At 32.2% G+C, this 18,940-nt stretch overlaps 4 protein-coding genes across 5 annotated transcripts; 3 read left to right on the forward strand and 1 right to left on the reverse strand.

Moving 5' to 3' along the window:
- Positions 1-676: 676 nt before the first annotated feature.
- Positions 677-5,437, reverse strand: LOC120356853. Its single transcript, XM_039454043.1, has 6 exons — positions 5,251-5,437; positions 3,411-3,635; positions 2,010-2,714; positions 1,679-1,911; positions 1,088-1,259; positions 677-1,007 (listed from the first exon to the last, which is right to left on the reverse strand). The coding sequence occupies exons 3-6, from the start codon at positions 2,302-2,304 to the stop codon at positions 856-858; spliced, it is 852 nt and encodes a 283-aa protein (XP_039309977.1). The 5' UTR covers positions 2,305-2,714; positions 3,411-3,635; positions 5,251-5,437; the 3' UTR covers positions 677-855.
- A 2,052-nt stretch (positions 5,438-7,489) lies between these two features.
- On the forward strand, positions 7,490-9,054 carry LOC105201561. Its single transcript, XM_039454046.1, has 6 exons — positions 7,490-7,525; positions 7,646-7,780; positions 7,853-8,252; positions 8,381-8,574; positions 8,663-8,703; positions 8,945-9,054. The coding sequence occupies exons 4-6, from the start codon at positions 8,432-8,434 to the stop codon at positions 9,037-9,039; spliced, it is 279 nt and encodes a 92-aa protein (XP_039309980.1). The 5' UTR covers positions 7,490-7,525; positions 7,646-7,780; positions 7,853-8,252; positions 8,381-8,431; the 3' UTR covers positions 9,040-9,054.
- Positions 9,055-9,112: 58 nt separating this feature from the next.
- Positions 9,113-11,851, forward strand: LOC113002952. Of its 2 annotated transcripts, none has more exons than XM_039454044.1 (3): positions 9,113-10,213; positions 10,941-11,076; positions 11,207-11,378. In XM_039454044.1, the coding sequence occupies exons 1-3, from the start codon at positions 10,104-10,106 to the stop codon at positions 11,315-11,317; spliced, it is 357 nt and encodes a 118-aa protein (XP_039309978.1). In that variant the 5' UTR covers positions 9,113-10,103; the 3' UTR covers positions 11,318-11,378. The 2 variants fall into 2 exon arrangements, with proteins under 2 accessions (XP_039309978.1, XP_039309979.1); XM_039454045.1 differs by lacking the exon at positions 11,207-11,378 and adding an exon at positions 11,385-11,851 and having other exon boundaries at positions 9,118-10,213.
- Positions 11,852-15,044: 3,193 nt separating this feature from the next.
- LOC105205071 lies at positions 15,045-18,188 on the forward strand. The gene is made up of 2 exons (XM_011174368.3): positions 15,045-17,661; positions 18,028-18,188. Exon 1 carries the CDS (start codon positions 15,935-15,937, stop codon positions 17,657-17,659), a length of 1,725 nt encoding a protein of 574 aa, XP_011172670.2. The 5' UTR covers positions 15,045-15,934; the 3' UTR covers positions 17,660-17,661; positions 18,028-18,188.
- Positions 18,189-18,940: the final 752 nt, after the last annotated feature.

The following is an 18,940-nucleotide window of genomic DNA, read 5'->3' on the forward strand; positions in this document are numbered from 1 at the left end:
ATTAGACCACTATTAGACGTCTTAAAGACGTTCAATAAACGTTTATTAAACAACTATTTGACATTTATGTAGACGTCTTAAAGACGTTCAATAAACGTTTATTAAACGACTATTAGACATTTATGTAGACGCCTTAGAAACGTCTTATAAGCGTATTTAAACGTCTACTACGTTTACACGTCATCATTAATTGGGTTTAGCAACACTCGTAGTTATGAAACTGACCAATTACAGTCATTCCATTCTTCAGATGAATACTTGTAATTAACCAGTTTTATAACTACCGATGTTATTAAACTCGATTAATGGTGACGTATAAACGTAGTTTTAATAACGTTTATTTACATTCGTTTCTATTAATATACAGCTTTAAAAAACTTGTAAAAATGAATCTTGACTAATCTTTTTCCGCCCAATAGTCAGTAAATAGTCGTAAAAAGCACATAAAATGAAACCATTCAGACAAGAAAACACACAGTTGAACTAAAATTTCCGACGTGGCATTTATAAATAGAATTTGAATAAAATAGAATAACAAAATCGCTTTAAAACTGTAAAAATGGGTCTTGACTATCCTTTTTCCGCCTGTCAGTAAATAGTCGTTAAAAGTACGTAAAGTGATGCCTATTCAAACAGGAAAACACATGGATATTGAAAGGAGTGAAATATGCTTTTATGTATTACTTCAAAGAAACTTTACTTGCGGTCCATTCTTACAAATTTGGTAAATATGAGATAAGTCAAATTTTCACAATGGAATATATAATAATGGAATGACATACACAACATTTCGTCGTCAATCTGTCACGTTTCTACTATAGCTCTAATTTTGTCCGCGACGAAACGTTACTACCGTCAATACGGAGTTCTCGGTGAGGCATCAGGAGTCTTAACAGGAATATATGCAATTTCTTGCTTCCGATGTGGAGCTTGCTTCAACCAATTTTGACATGCTCTCTTCAGTTTATTAATGTCACAATTTTCTTTTTTATTACACATCACAGCACCTGAAATGAAAATTTATATTATCGTGGAATTATTTCTAAAAATATCTGTAATCAACGTGCAGAAGAATATAAAAATTTACCTTGAATTAGGTCCCACATATGACATTGTTCAAGAGGAATTTTTGATGAATTGGGATCAAGACCTTTAAAATTTATGTTTTTTGCCAAACAGTTGTACATTAATTTTTTCATCACATTCATCGTTGCTTTTGTTTCATCTGGATCACTTCCATAAAAACTAATATATTTAATCTATAAAAATATAAGAATAAAGGTCTAAGGATATAATTTAGAAAAAAACAGAATACAGAAAGAGCTACGATCATAATCATAAATAGAATAAATAATACAAAAAAGGTACACCCACGGTCATCGATTCTGTCGCTCGGGAAGTTTTCCAAACTGAGAAGTCACCATCTTTCTACATACTCGCAGTTCATGATTAATGTAACGACTATAGCTTATTGGTCGTTATGTTAATCATAAACTGTATGTAGAAATTTAAGATAGTGACTTCTCAGTTTGGAAAATTTTCTGAGGGACAGAATCGATGACGCTGGATATACTGTGAAATTAAAAGTATTTTAAAACGTATAATAAGAAAAGAGAACACAATTTTTTTAAATACTGAGTGTATATATAATCATTATGTATATGTCAATATAATTTACCGTAGCTGACATATTTTCTGGCTCTCTCAAGTATTTCTCAAATTTTCGAAGATCATTTATAGATTGTAGAGGTAAGGCAGGTAAATTATTGGGTCTATTTATTTTTTTCTCATGAGGCAAAAGGAAAGTCATTAATTTTGTTTGATTTATTATTGATACATCAAGCTTGCTGCTGATTTCGTCCATTCTAAGATATATATTGTTTAGAATTGTTTTTATATCTTGGTCAAAATCTGTAAATATAATGTACTTTTAGAGAAAGGAAGACTAATTATAGATCGAATATTTATGATATAAAAGTTAATCAAGATTATTTTTTTGTTAATAATACCTAAATTCACAGAATGTCTTTCTAAAGATGGAAGTGAAGTTTTTTTGTACTCTTTTCTTTTTCTTACAACTTCTGTAGTACAATCTGAGTTTAATTCTGTGTTAGATGACTCCGTAGACATTAAGTTTTTGGGAGAATCAGGGATGTCAGAAGTTCCTTCTGAATCAAATCTTTGCTGGAATTTCTTCGTTTGTATTGAATCTGCATCAAACTCATCTGCCAATTCAGATGAGTTACTAGAATAAGATTGTTGTATGATTGAAACATTATTTTGCCTCTTTCTTGTATCTTGCATTTCCTTTTCTACTGATATTTTAAAAGGAGAAGTCTCTGCTATAATAGATTTCTCAGAAGAGCAAACTTGTTTCGGAATATTTGTAGAAGAAAAATGCCCCACGTTGGTCTCTTCAAAATAATTTGAAACCTCTTGAAAATTACTATGAGACGAAGACTTTTTTTGTTTGTTATCACTTCTTTCTTTTCTTGTATCAAGTTTAGATTTAACTTTTTCAAATACAGCTAAATTCTTAACTTTAGCATTATCAGTTGATATTACGTTCTTTGAAGAAAAGTCTTGTTGAGTAGATATCTTATCCACATCAATGAAATTAGTAGAAGACGTCAGATTCTTTTTATTAATTAAAGGTTGGTCCCTTAGATTTTTGTGTACATTATCAGAATCGGGAACAGGCTTCCGATTACAATCTAAAATACAACTATCTCATAGAACTTTTGTTTTCCGTTTCAGAATATAAAAATAAAAGTTAATATCTAACAGCGTTTTTGATTGCAATGGATTGAATCAATTTTTAATCGATATTGTATAATATCACATACTATACTTTGCTCTCTTCATTCGATTACATTCATGTCGGCTTTAAATCGATATCATCACAATTTTGTTAATATTTTCGTTATTATTTGATCTCAGATCGATTGAATTTATTGCAGTCAAAAATGTAATAAATAACAAGAATTTCTGATAAATTGAATTCTCATGCGTAAGTTTAACAAGTAGCAATAAGCATTACGAATAAAATGTTCGGCAACAGGTAGAAGAAAATTTAAAGAATAATTCTAAATGATAAAGAAAAAATTAAGAATAACAAAAATGCGATATCAAGGTTTCAATTTTTAAATATAAATATTTAAATATTTACATAAAAATATTTAAAGCACGTGAATATTTAAACATTTGTAACTATAATAGAAGCGAATTATTAACTGCAATTTTATTTTTTATATTTTATTATTTAGAATTACTTTTTAAATTTTGTCTAGAATGTTACTGAACATTCTGTATATTGAACATTTCATTAAAATATCATATATTTATATTATACATACAAAAATTATTGCAATAGAAGAAAAAGCATAAAATTTCATTGAATTAAATCTTACCAAAAACAAAATCTTTTACACTGACTTTTGTGATCTGAGATGTAAACGGAACTTTCGGAGGTGCAGGAAATTTGCTCTTCTTTCGAGTTTCAGGATCTGAATCACTATCACTTTGTATGACTTTAGAAAATCGCTTTCTTTTCCCTTTCCCAAGTTCTTGTTCCGTTTCATAAGCTGAATTTTCTTCGAAACCTTTTGCACCTCTTCTAGCGTCGAGATAAAGATCTAAAAATATACAGTTGTATGTAATAATCAAGTTTAAGAGACAAAATAAAATTTGGAATATCTCAAAACAGGAAAGATTTGAAGGAACTCTTATTAATAATTTCCTTTTACATTAATTGTTTTAATATAAAACTTTTAACAAGTTATTGATTATGTGTTTACTAATATGTGAATAATTATATTTAATAAACAGTTGTTATAAGAAAATAAGATGTTCCATTATATAATCAATAACTTTTATGTCATATGATGATTATAATGCAAAGTAAATTAGTAAATATATGTGTATACGGTTATACATAAAATGACGACATTTATATGAAGTAATTTTTAATTGAAAAATGTATATTATCAGAAAATAAATGACAAGCGCGCATCTGTATTGTTTATTTTTGCAACAATTTTATGTAATACAAATATATTTAAAAATATTGACAATAATTCGCAATAATTTAAGATTTTTTGCAAAATTTAATTTATAAATGTAAGCCTTTTTTCTTTAGATATATAGTTGCCTTAAATTGAAATGTTTATTTACATTATCTTTACACATATATTTTTGAAAAAAATTAGATTGCCACCAAAAACCATTTTTAATTAAATTAAAAAATTAAATAATTTTTTTTAATTAAATAAAAAAATTAACTAATTTTTTTTAATTAAATAAAAAAATTATTTGCTACAGTCAATACGATTAAAAGCCAACTTTAATATAAATTTCACCCATCAAATTGTTTAGCCACAAGTAGGATCATCCTTCAATCTAAAAAGATTTTCTCAAAACTGAAACCAATTATTGAATGGCAATACTGTGCCAATCTCAAAGCCAGTATCGTACCAAGCTTAAATTCCAACTTCGGGCCGATCTAATTACTAAAAATATTCGGCCAGTATCGAACTGCAACATTGTGCCAATACTTGAAATCAATATCGGGCCAATCTCGATAGTTAGTATCGTGCCAGGCTTTAGAGCCAGCGTTGGTCCGATCTGATCACTCAGAATATTCGCTCAGTATTGGCTACAAGTGTCATGCCAATATCGAGTCTTGTTTGCCGATATTGACCCAATACTGGGCCGTTTGTCAATTCCTACATGGGACCTTTATCACATACACTCACACATGTATTCACGCGCGCGCACACATACATACATTACAAGACATAAGATTACGTTCCGTTTCACGTATGATGCGCATGATGTATCATTTCATCCTTGTTTGACATTGCAAGAATAAAATGAACATCATGCACATCATATACGTGAAACGGAATATAGTCAGACATTCACGCACTCATGCATACGCACGCATACGCATGCACACGTACGCATACGCAGCATGCATGCGTGCACACGTACGCATGTATTGTACACGCACGCATGCATGCTTGATAAAGTGATAAAGAACAAGCGCGATCTAAATTCAACGTTTTAAGGATATCACCGAAAGTCTAACTTTTTAAAAAAAAGGTTATAAAAACTGTTGCATATCACGATGTTCATAGTATTTCAAAGGAAAAAATATACTGGGCATTTTTGTCGTGTTTACAGAGTGTTAATATAAAAAACTTCTTTATTGTATATACATATAGATAAAGCCAAAAATATAATACTTACATGACTGTCCAACTTTATCTTCGCCACAACCGTTCTTGCTAAATGGGAACAATGGGAAGCAACACAACACACGCAACACCAACAACACCTTTACGTATCGTAAAACAATCTGCACTAAAATTCCGCTAACATCGGAAAACAAATGATAGGGAGATAGCGCGCGTGTAGGCCGGCTCAGCGCGCTTGCTCAACGGTCTCGAAGTCCGTTCTTTTAGCTTTGCACATGTAAAAGGTTCAATTGAAAAGAACAGACCTCGAGATGTTGTGTAACGCGCTCACATTTTAAAAAATATATTTGATGGAATAGCTGCACCAATTTAATAATTGTAAACTACAAAATTGAAAACTGATCATCGATCCCTTATTTAATTTCTTAATATAATTATAATTAAATGTATAACTTCATTATTAAATAAAAATATTATATGTATTTACATAAATAATTTATAATGTATCGAAAGTGAACAAGAAAAATAAAATATAATAGTTAATGAGTTTTATGTTTTACAGTTGACAATTCTTGAATTTAATCGATCGATTAATTAAGTTAACCAGAAATAGTAAGATCAATAATGGAATTTCTATAAGAATGCTTTTACAGAAATTTAATTTTGGCAGTATTAAATTAGTCAGTAATTAATTTTACTTATTTTGAGTATTATGTACAAAAATACAAATAACATTGCTTTCAAGCATTTTCGAGAAAATCGCAATTAAAAAGTTTTGGGCATTTTATGAATAAGTCTTGCAAGAAATATGATTTGGACGACAATAGAGATGATAAGTTGAAAAGACGTCTATTCGACGCCAATGTCATTGATGGTTGATATTAAGGCGATGCTAAACGTCTATTTTTATAAGTCATTTAACATGACTTCTCTCTTGTGAGTGTATAGGCGCGACCGATGTTTAAGTCCGAATTTCTGCCAAACCGAACGAGCACCTAATTCGACGACTAGATATCTTTAAATGTGATGGAAAAAGGAATTTTTTAGTACTATATATGTACGAGCACCTAATTATTTAACATGACTTCTCTCTTGTGAGTGTATAGGCGCGACCGATGTTTAAGTCTGAATTTCTGCCAAACCGAACGAGCACCTAATTCGGCGACTAGATATCTTTAAATGTGATGGAAAAAGGAATTTTTTAGTACTATATATGTACGAGCACCTAATTATTTAACATGACTTCTCTCTTGTTAGTCTATAGGCGCGACCGATGTTTAAGTCCGAATTTCTGCCAAACCGAACGAGCACCTAATTCGGCGACTAGATATCTTTACATGTGATGGAAAAAGAAATTTTTTAGTACTATATATGTACGAGCACCTAATTATTTAACATGACTTCTCTCTTGTTAGTCTATAGGCGCGACCGATGTTTAAGTCCGAATTTCTGCCAAACCGAACAAGCACCTAATTCGGCGACTAGATATCTTTAAATGTGATGGAAAAAGGAATTTTTTAGTACTATATTTGTACGAGCATCTAATTTTTTAAGATAACTTCTCTTGTGAACCAACCATTTGAAGTTCTGTTATATATTTTCAAATTATTTTTATTATTTTTTTGAGCACCTAATTAGCACTTAATTCTAGTGTATTTGTTTCTTCATTTCCATTATAAATATAAATTTTTTTTTTTGGGGGGGGGCTAGCTTAACGTTAAGCTAGCCCCCCCCAATATATTTAAAAAAATCTGCCAAACGGTGCGAGCACTTAATTTCGCACCTCAGCACCAAATTAGCACCTAATTAGCACTTAATTTTAGAATATGTAAAAATTCATTTTGCACTGGTGGGGGGGCTAGCTTAATAGACATAAAGTAAGTTCTTGAATTTCATTTTAATTGTTGTATTAAATTAAATTGTCTTCCAAAGATATTCGGAAAATTTTACAATTGTACAATTAATTTTAAAAGACGTCAAATTTCAACAAATAGAATTTTAAAATTTTGAGCAGAATGAAATTATTTTCATTACTTTAAATGGCTATGCTAGTTTATAATTATGTAACAATATGATAACAAAATTTTGCGATATTCTCTCAAGGCGTTAAAAAAAAAAAAAACTAACCCAGCCATGTAATAGCAGCAAATTTTCGCTCAACAAATATAGAAATCGACACGAGAATCTTATTGCGCGTAAGAAGTTTGATCATGAACGGTTTATACTTATGTAGTAACGTACTAATATTAAATTAATATAGGCGACAAAACAGGTGATAAAGAAATATACGGACTTCTTCCGATTACATTAACGCTACATACATCACCGTAAGTTCTGAGTCTTAGTAAGAGTATCATAAAATTGAAATACCAATTATATACGTTTGCATCCATTTGATGTTAAAACAATATTTTTCTTATTTGATTGATAATTAATTATTCTAAAAGGGTTATAAAGAAGAGATACGTTACATAGCGACACAAGAACCCGAATCAAATACTGTCACCGATTTCTGGCATATGATTTGGCAGGAAAACGTTCTTATTATTTGTATGTTAACAAACGTAGTCAACAATGGAAAGGTAATTCTTTTGCTTAAATAAAATTAAATTCTTATTCTTTTGCATAAATATCAAGCTTAATAATTATTATAGACAAACTGCGAACAATATTGGCCAGATATTGACAAGAAGATGAAATACAGTGACATTACTGTATTAAACGAAAAGCAAAATATTTTTGCTTATTACTCTTTTAGAACATTCCAAGTGACTTATGAAGAGGAAACACGAAAAGTACCAATTTTTTAAAATAACTGGACACAAAACTTTTATTAAACAATATATCCATATTATATAGATAGAACATTTATAATACACGGCTTGGCCTGACTATGACGTGCCATTAAATACACATTCAGTTGTCACATATTTCAAGAAATTGTTAGCGTTATCACCAAGAGATGGATCCGTGGTAGTTCATTGTAGTGGCGTTGAAAAAACGGGAATTATTATTTTGTGCGACATTTGTCTCTGTCGAGCAAAGGCCGAAGAGGTAATAATAAAATTTCGTTTAATCATTTTTGAAGTAAGGCCATTTAAATTGATTAAAAAAACCAAATATTCACTTTAATATACGGATTGTATTAATATTCATAATAAAATTGCAAATAAATTTGTCAGGTAGTCGATGTTCTCGAAGTAACGGAATCCATTAGAAGCGAACGAGATAACATGATTAATATGCAGCAATATCTCTTTGCGCATGTGGTGTTAGTAGAATGTTTGCTTTCCATTCCAACTGCAGTTCCTTGTAATGAGATGTTAATTACGCGAATAAAGGAATTGAAAGAACAATCGCCGGCTCTTCAGCAAAGGTATAGTTCATAAGTTCCGTTTTAATCGTTATCTTCGAGCTGATTAAGCTAATGTTAAAAAAGTTGTTTATCATTCCATAATCTTTAGATTACACGACACTGCATGGCAAGATATAATACTGCGACAAGGTACGTATCCCTCATTTTTGTCGGAAGGTAGTTGAGCCAAAAACAAGTTTTCAGATTTGATTTCAAGTTTGTCTGCGTACATTAAATTCTAATTTATAAACCTTTAAAATACTAAGTTTTGACTATTTCTGTGATGAGCAGATCATAAAATTAAACTAGTATTTTGTGTAGTGATCAATCTTAGAGATAATATTGTAGAAACTTTGAACGTATTTCGAATGAATAAATCATCTTTTTACAGATAAAATCAGTACAGTATATTTGAAGAAATACCCGGCTTCGGACAAGGACAGCGATTATCTATACATTGTTTATGTAGACGGAGTAAAACTTTAGAATCAGTACCTAGCTACACAACTTCCCATACAATCAACGATTAAAACATTCTGGCGAATGATTGACGAATACAAAGTTAAACTTATTATCATGCTACAACCGCCAGATTGGCAGGATCCTGTACGTGCATTTTCTACATATTAATAAAAAACAAGAGAAACAGACTACATTTGCCGAATGTACTCTCTAAATGTAAATCAATGAAATTTACTCTATTGCAGTGATAAAATTATCATCAATAACTAATTATAATAGTCATTTAGCGATTTCAATTAAGAACGGAGTTTTCTCACTAAATTATAGTGTTTTGTCACCAAAAAACGGTGCATATACCATTGATTGATGTAGTTATGAGTTTAAAAATCTATTCACTGTCTTTCAGTAGGTAATACACTGGTTCCGATTTAAAGTAATTTATATACTTATAACGAATATTATGGTCATTTTTTAATATTTCTGAATTTATGCGCAATTATTTAAATAAAATAATTTAACTAGAAAATTTATGGAATATATCAAAGTCATGTACGTCAAAGTTATCATAAAAGAAAATTAATCAACGTAAATATTTTCATACGGACTGTCTAAATCGGAATGTATTATTCACTGAAAAACAGTCTAATTTTAATGCTATATTTATAACTATAACTATATCAGTCATAGATATATGCATTTCACGGATTTTGGTTAGTGAGAATATCCTCTTCTTAATCAGAATCATTGTAGTCACTTGCAGTTATAAATACTGCAAATCAGTAAGATTTTACTATTTTATATTTAGAGAGTCAATATAATTATTTATCTTTAAACTTTTTTTAGGCTTGCTGTGAGATCGCTCCTACAAGCGGTTTAAACTAATCCCATAGTTGCATATTACTGCGAAAGAAGTCGTGAAAGAGAAATATTATGCATCACAAAAATTATTGCTCGTTGATAATTCCAAGGTACATCAAATCAATACCATAACTTTACCGTTTCTATTTGCCATTACCTACTCTACGTGATGAAACTTTGTAACAAGAAAATCCAAGAAAACAATACGTGACTATAATGTGTTTAACGGAATGGAAACACGGAAAAGATCAACCACTGCCCCAGTTGGATCGATGGTAACATTTTGGCAAGCAGAAGAAAATATCACGAAAGTTAGAGGACCCACTATTACACTTTGCCAGTATATAATAAAATATTATTTTATGTATATAATGTAGATGTGCAAATTCAAATTGATACGAATCAAAATCAAAGTTTGTTCGGTTCAATTTTGTTTTCCGATTTGAATAAATCGATAATTTTGAATCGTCAACGAATCGATTTTAAATCTTTCTGTTTTTAAATGTTTAACATATTAGTTTATAAAATCTGCATTTTATATTCTGTGTCTGGTGTTTATTAATAGTTTATTAATTCATTTTTTTTTTTTTTCTTATATAGCATCCTTGTGTAACACAATTTCCTTGGTGAAACATTTTGTTAAAGTAATAATTTTCTCATTAAAGAAAAAGATTTGCAACAGTATTTATAACATATTATTATATTCAAAACAACACGTAATGTAAATTTGGAAGAATGTGACTTAAATTCAATTCACATTCGAATTGGAAAGATTGTGAAGAGATTCATATATGGTTCGATATAAAAGATTTGGTTCGAATCGATCAAGAAGATGTTTGATTGGTACATTATTAGTATAAAATTATTTAAATTTTGGGAAACTATTACACTTCATGTTTGCTTTAAGTAATATAAATTGTTTTATATTTTACTTGAATTTTAATTCTTTTATTTTTAAATAATCAATACAGAAGTACATTATTGTAACAATTTTTCCAATTACCTATTTGAATCGTGTTTTCAAATCAATGTTACTCAAAACTTTCATGAGTAAAACGATCTTTCAGTGACGGAATAACTGGATGTGGTCTCTATCTAGCATTGAGTTTCTTGTTGGAACGAATGGTTGTCGAAAAAGAATGCGATGTTTATTTAGCGGTGCAATCTGTCAAACGGTCAAAAAGAGATTTTGTTTCTTCTCTGGTAATGTATCAATTTCATAATAGCAAACGGAAATATTGATAAGAATTTCATCGATACAAAATTATAATCGATTCCCCGATGAGATAACAGATTATAGAGCTGGTATTCATAGTCAATTCTTATATTTAAGGCTGACCTAAATACTAATATCTTAATATGTCATCAATCAATCACAGAGACAAACTATTATCTTCAGACATTACTTGACGATTTTCAACTAAGGTTTGATTATGAATACTAGTCTATTAGGAAACTTCAGAAACACATAAATCGTTAAAAAGTACTTATAAATTTTATTTATTATTTAGGTACATCTGGAATATTTATATGATGCTGTAGAGGCTGTGTTTTAGGAGTTTTTCATAAGCTATGCGAATTTTTTGTAAAGCAAAAATAATCAAGCTATATTCTCGCATACACATACAGCAATGCTTCGACATAACATCATGCACAAATCATGTGAATATTCATAATGAAATCTCTCGCACTACGAAGAGGGTGAAACAAAGGTTGTCGAAGACTTTCTTCAATAACTACAACGATGTAATCGTGGTACCGCGACATTGAAGGTCATAGTGAAGAATCTTCCTGAGAAAAAAGTCCACCGTTAAAGAAAATAACAATGTTTTAGCTATATTTGAATTATTTTTTAAAGTTTAACATTCTTTTTTTATTATATAATCATAATCAATTATTGATATCATCTATACTGATTGTATAATTTACTGAAATTAAGAAAAAGCAATTACATTTCTTAATATAATGTTTCACACAAGAATTGTTTGTGAAATTCTTAAACTTGGAGCAAAAATTTAATAAATAATTTATAGTTTTTACTAATCTTAAAAAATAATTTTAAGTCCATAAAAAAGTTATAAACGAACAAGACAAGTATTGTATTTCACAAAAGCATATATGTATAAAATGTATGTAAATTTTACAAACTTTTTTTATTGGCAAGCTTAATTGTCGATACAATATTGGCATCACTGGAAGGACTGTGTTTGATACTTTTCCTCATGCCGAGAATGTTTTTGATTAATCAACTCTAGAACATTGTCGATTAGTACATTTCAATAGCGTGCGACAAAATAAACTTTCCTGAAAATCGTCTTCCAGTGAAAGGAATGACAGAGAATGACAGAAAAAATGACTCGCGTTAAATCTTGTTCAAGCCAAAGGTAGTTGCAATCCTGGTTATGGGAGATAATTGAATAGAGTTAGATAGATAAAATAAGATGAAAAAAAAATAAAATTAATTATTTTTCTAACAATACAATTTTCTCGTTACATTGTTAAGATTATATATGTGTCATATCTTAAAACTTTATTTTAAAAATTTAAGAATAAAGTGGATTTTGATATTGCCATCTTTAAAATAATAAATAATGTAGGATAATAAGATTTTAAGAAGGATAAGATGGAAATAAACATAATGATTAAAGATAGTTATTGTTTATCGCAATTTAATTAAGTACGCGATTTAAATAGTTAAATATAGAGCGAATCTTGTCGTTTCAGTCGAAATAATAATATCAATCGTTTCTTGAAAAGTTCACGTAAAAGGAAATAAACGAACTAGTGGCTAACTCTGAATTTCCGCACTCTGTCTCTGTTTATCTCTTACTCTGTTTTTATACACTCTGTCTCTGACACGGAGCACTGTCTCGGCTCGCGACTCACCGCGGACTCCCGCTCGCTCGCGCTCACCCAAATTCCGACAACATATATGGGCATTACGATTGTCGACCGATAACAATCGATCTTCGATCCTTGTCCGATATCTATTCTCCTACAATAATGAATAAAATTTAAGCAAAAAATTATAATTTGCTGTTTAAAGATATTTTTTAATAACATTAATGAAGATTGATTGTGAAAAACTTGACAAAAGATTATTAATAATGAGTTAAAAATGTAATAACAGTCGTTGTTGATGCATTTTCATTAGAATTGCATTATATGTAGGTATGTATATTATGTCTCAAAACATTACCAAGAATATAAAAATTTCACAATGTTTTACAGTTATGCTAGAATATATGTGTAAAATTTGAGTATTATTTTCTTATTGTTTAAAAATTATTTAATTTTTTATTTAATCTTGACTCTTATGTAAAGTCGCGTTTTGTAGTATTTTGTAGTAGTTTGTAGTAGTTTGTAGTAGTTTAACCCTTAAACACGTAAGTGGGTCTGAGAGACCCCATATGAAGTTTTGAACGCTTGCTATGTGAAGACAGAATGAGATAGGTTCGGACCAAGTAAAAAGAGTTTGAAATCTCTTTCGATTTGTATGGTTGATCAACTTTTTGGGTCAACTAAAATTCGAACGGCACGACAGCAAAGTTTTGTTAGGGTCAATGCGATCCATATAGTGTGTAAGTGAAACATTTTTGTGAGAATTTTACGTAAAAAAGCTGAACAAAATATGTTCGAACAGGTCGGTTTGCGGATGTTATTCGCATATACTTTGTCTAAAGTTGAAATACTATTAAATGCTGTAGAAAAGAGAGTTTTTCCGAAATATATAATAAAACACATCAATTTTCAATTTCAGATTTAATCAAAAATACCTCATATTCGCTTTGTTACATAAATACATTTTTTAATAGAAATTACAATGATATAATTTTTTTCTTGAAAGTATCAATCTTTAGCTTTAAATCGCCGTATTGTAAAGTTCTTCAAAGTTTCTTGTTGCAAAGATATGATTTTTTTTTTTAAAGTGGATTTTTAGATGTCCAAAAATACCTCATATTCTCTATGTTACATAATTATACTTTTTAAAAGAAACGATTTTGCCAAATTTTATTTTGAAAGTGTGACTCTTTAGCTTTAAAACGACTCTTTAGCTTTAAAACGCTTTAAAATTTGAAACTCCTTAAACATTTTTTGTTGCAAAGATATGATTTTTTGAAGGAAAAGTGGATTTTTGACCAATTTCTCATTTTTGCTTAATGGATTTTCTTTTATAACTTCACAACAAATTATTTTTTGGCAATGCCGATTGTGCAATCATACTCTTGAGATTTCGAACTTTTGTTTAAAAGAAAAAATCGTAGAAAAGTATTGATTGTAATCAAAGATATAGCTTTTTAAAGTTGAAAAAGTCTCCCAGACTCAAAAATGTGTTTCCGTATTTTACAGGATCGGTGTGTTTCGGGGTTGACCCTCCGTGACATCGGGGGGAGGGTTTCCCTCTCGTTTTAGGAGGGATCGCTCTCTCAGCCTCGCCGGGGCGAGGGGAGTGGGCAAATGCCCCCTCTCCCCATAAGAGCAATTTTTAGGATCTTGCGCCGTACGGCGCAGCTAGGCCCGGGAACCATTCGGCGGGGGCCGGATCCCCGGGCCTGTACACCCAAACACCAACAGGGGAAGAGGTGGGAGAGGGACGGTGTCCCTCCCTCCCGACCTAAAGCCTTAAAGCGCTGCCAGGGGTGCCTAAGGCGTCCCTGGCGAGACGAGTCAGCCAGGCTGACTAGGTCCGGAGGGCTCCGGAAGTATGCTGCACGCGTTCCCGGAGCCCCCCAGTCATGGACTAGGGCTGGACACCCAGAAGGGTTTTAGTGGGTAGGCCCTCGCCGGCACGTCGCTGACGGGGGAGAGCCCCATATAACCACCAGGCCTCCCCCGAGGCCTGGGGTATGCGGTAATGCATTTCCCCTGCGTTACAAAAAAAAGGATCGGTGTGTTTAAGGGTTAAAAACCTCTCTATACACATGGTACGCGCACCCGTCCGCGCGTTTGTGCGCTACGGAAGTGACTCTCTCCGATTTCGACGTGCCTTTAATATGTTGTACAGATCAAAATAAAGGACACGTATTGTTTTATACGTGCCCAAACTGACTTTTAGAGAGTGTAACACCCATTTGAAGAAAATCGATTTATTTCTTTCAAAGCATATATCGTTGAAATTATAAGAGATAGAAAAAAAAATTCTGATTAAAAGTTAAATGGCTTGAGGAGTACTTTATAAAAGTATTTAAAAAATTTTTTTTTAATTTTTTTATACTTTTCCCCACCATTTACTTTTTTTTTCAAAATTTTTATTTTTCTTTATGAGTAAAATAAAGCTTATTTTATTGCAAATTCAACGGATAGATAAAGTTCTGTTCCGACATTTTCCCAAAATAATTAATAACGTCTCTACAGGCTGGTATGCGCACTCGTCCGTGCGCTACGGAAGTATCTCTCTCCGATTTTGACAAGCCTTTAATGCGTTGTAGTACAGATTAAGGGTCCATTCTCGTTTGTTGGGTCAAAAAAATCGAAATTTTTTTTTTTGCATTTTTCGATAGCTATAAGTGTCTAGAATATCATACTAAAAGGGCAAATCGAAATACGTAATGGTTTAAAAGTTATGAGCCTCCGAGCTGTGCCTGTAATACGAGAGAAAGAGAACGTTCGAGTCAGAAGAGGATAGGTCGAGAAGAAGAGAGACCGCTCGAGAGAGAAAAAGACAGAAGAAGTCCCCACTCGGCGCCTCGGCTGCTCGACGCAGGCCGATAAGTGGGGAGAAAGTGCTAACGGGTGCTAGCGAGTGCTGTTCTTTCTGGCAGCGGTGTGCTGCAAATCGGCGCATCAGCGGCAACTCTGGACTCCGAGCCAACCGACTCAAAGCAGGTAGAGAGCGTCGAACGGGTCGAGCGGCGCAGGTACATAGCCGACTGATCTTTCTATCGGTATATGATTTTCCTCGAAGTTTTCTATTTTTGATGTTAGATGGAGTCTATTTACATTGAATTATAGACAGTTTCACTGATGAAATCAGTTTCATAACCTACGAAAAACACGTGTTCGTTTCTGTGTCTCCCGCGCTTTTCGCCTTGCACTGCATCAAATTGAAGTGTTTTTTACAATGTATCAAGATAAAAAGTGCGGTAAAAATAGCTCAACACGTCCCGGTAAAAAACGAGCGAAGAGAAAATTTAGTGCAAATCAATACACGAATGAGAATGACACAGAATTCACTAGCACGTCGGCGAAGAAATTAGCCGGTTCCAATGATTTCGAAACGACCGTTTTTCCGAGTAACGTATATGCGATATTGAATTTCACGCTAGTTTTTTCCACTCTTTCCAACATTTTGAAATGTAAAAAATGTAATGGAGACGTGAAATTTGGAAAAAAAGATGAACGAGGCTTAGGATTTAAACTTTCTGTTTTATGCAAGTGTGACGAGCAGTTTATTTATTCATGTGAAAAAGTTAACAATAAATCTTATGAAATAAATCGGCGATTTGTATTTGTTATGCGACTTTTGGGCATTGGATTGAGTGGTATTAATACATTTCTCGGATTGATGGATTTTGGACAAAAAATGAGCATAAGGATGTACTACGCTGCCGTTGAAAATATATTCACTGCTGTAAGCTCTGTGTTCAACGAAGTCATCAGAAAAGCAGGTTGTGAGGAAAAAGAAAAAAATGCTGCCAATGGAAATAATGAGAATGAATTAACAGTGTCAGGAGATGGAACATGGAGCAAGCGAGGATTTTCTTCTATGTTTGGTGTAGTTACATTGATTGGGCATTATTCAAGTAAAGTACTAGATGTTTTGGTAAAATCTACTTTTTGTAAAATGTGCATCACACAAAAAAAAAGCATGACAGAAACCGAGTTTGACACATGGTTCAGCGAGCACGAGAAAATGTGTCAAGCCAACCACAAGGGAAGTGCCGGAGATATGGAGGTGCATGGAATGCTGGACATGTTTGAAAGAGCTCAACGTCTACACGCCGCGGAATATAAAAATTACATTGGAGACGGAGACACGAAAACGTTTAAAGCTTTATTACAAGAACATCAGGGAATCCAAAAAAAGGAGTGCATCAATCATGTGCAGAAAAGAATGGGCTCAAGATTACGGAACGTGAAAAAAAAGAACAAAAAAATCGGTGGACATGGTCCTGGAAAGCTCACAGACAAGTTAATTAACGAATTAACTATTTATTATGGCTTTGCAATTAGAAGGAATCCGCATGATGTCGAGAAAATGAGGAACGACGTGTGGGCAACATTTTATCACAAAATGTCGACGAACGAAACGCCTCAGCACGAGCGTTGCCCAAGCGGACCAAATTCATGGTGTAAGTGGCGGCAAGCGGAAGCGGCTGGAACTTTGCAGTCCTACAATCATCCTCCTCCTCTCGATTCGAAAGTGCAGGAATTAATTCAACCGATTTACGAAGATTTGTCATCGCAAGATTTGTTGAACCGTTGTTGCGGGGGATTCACTCAGAACAACAACGAGTGCTTCAACAAAACTATTTGGCAGTTCGCCCCAAAACACGTTTTTTGCGCCTCCAACATCATAACGATTGCAGCATATCTTGCCACCTGCATTTTTAATGAAGGTTTTCAACCTATTTTAAAAATTATGAGCATCATGGGAATCACCATCGGCCCAAATGCCCACAATTTTGCTTGCACTCGCGACCAACAGCGTATTACAGACGCGGAGCGGCGATCGACATATCAGTCAGTGGAAGAAAGAACTGCCCGAAAAAACGAAAGATTGCAAGATCAAATCAATTTTGAGGAAGCCGAGGGTCTGCTATATGGTCCTGGAATAGCTGATTAGCTGTAAGTATCCAGATGTAAACATTTATATCGAAAAAACTGTACTTAAAACTTTAAACGCGTTTTCTGGAAAACTACATTTTTCGAGCTGGCGACTGTCATATCTCAGTCAATTTTTAACGAATCTTAATGTTTTTTTTTTTTAAAATACGCGTAATTAAATTGTCCATGGAATGGACCATAATTACACCGATAGGTTACATATTGGATTTTTTATCGACAAAAAAGTGACGAAAATATTCAGTAAAAACGACACAAAATTTTTCAAACGCCGCCATTTTGTTATTTTTTATTCAATTTCAATAAAAGTGGTCCATTCCATAACCACACTCCTACTAAACAGGAAACTTTTTGGATTTTTTGTTTCAGACGATTTTTACGGCCTGTGGAAGAGTCGCCAGCGCGGTTCGTGTTTTGTGCACTGGCTCACGTTGTGTCGCGTTCTGCTCCAGGATATGCATTATATAATCTGTAGATTTTTTATAAACTTCTTCAAAGTACCATAATTATACCTGAAAAAGTTTCGAGAACCTATGTTTATTACTTTTGCCAAAAAAAATTCCTGAAAATTGCCTATTTTTTGACCCAACAAACGAGAATGGACCCTTAAAATGAGGGATACATGTATTTTTTTATACGTGCCCAATCTCAATTTTAAGAGGTGTAACATCCTTTTCAAGAAAATCAGTTTTTAAACTTCAGTGTCAAAACGGCCAATGACGAACAATAATTATAATTGTTCGAAATTAAATATATTTTCTCTTACAATCAAAATAAATAACGCGGGACTGAAGAAGGCCATCCCTGCTTAAAAAGTTAGATAGAAAACGAATAAAGTTCATAGAGATTTTGGAAAAATTGGATTTCTATGCGGTCTATGTGAGTCCATTTTTTCCGTTAAAGAAACTTTATAATAACAAATGTAATCTTATAATAAAATTTTTTAATGTAAATAAAATAATAGAAAACCTATAATTCTATATACTAAATTTCAACACTTATAATATTAAATGTTTTATAGTACCATGGGGCTTTATCTTTATCTATCCAAAAAATGCGAAGTTGAATCTGTTAATAGACTGTAGAAAGAGTATGTATAATATTTTATCAAACTTTAGCGGAACATTGACATTTATGTATGTCATTCGGCATTTCACGATAGAACCTATCACATCTTATGTGAGATTTACCATACACATGTCGAACGTCTGAATAGGAAACCTGCGTACCTGGCTCAATCAGAGTCTATGTACACTGATGAACAGAAATGCTATCGTTTCTT

The sequence above is a fragment of the Solenopsis invicta genome, chromosome 10 (genome assembly GCF_016802725.1).
Source record: "Solenopsis invicta isolate M01_SB chromosome 10, UNIL_Sinv_3.0, whole genome shotgun sequence".
NCBI classification, from domain to species: domain Eukaryota; kingdom Metazoa; phylum Arthropoda; class Insecta; order Hymenoptera; family Formicidae; genus Solenopsis; species Solenopsis invicta.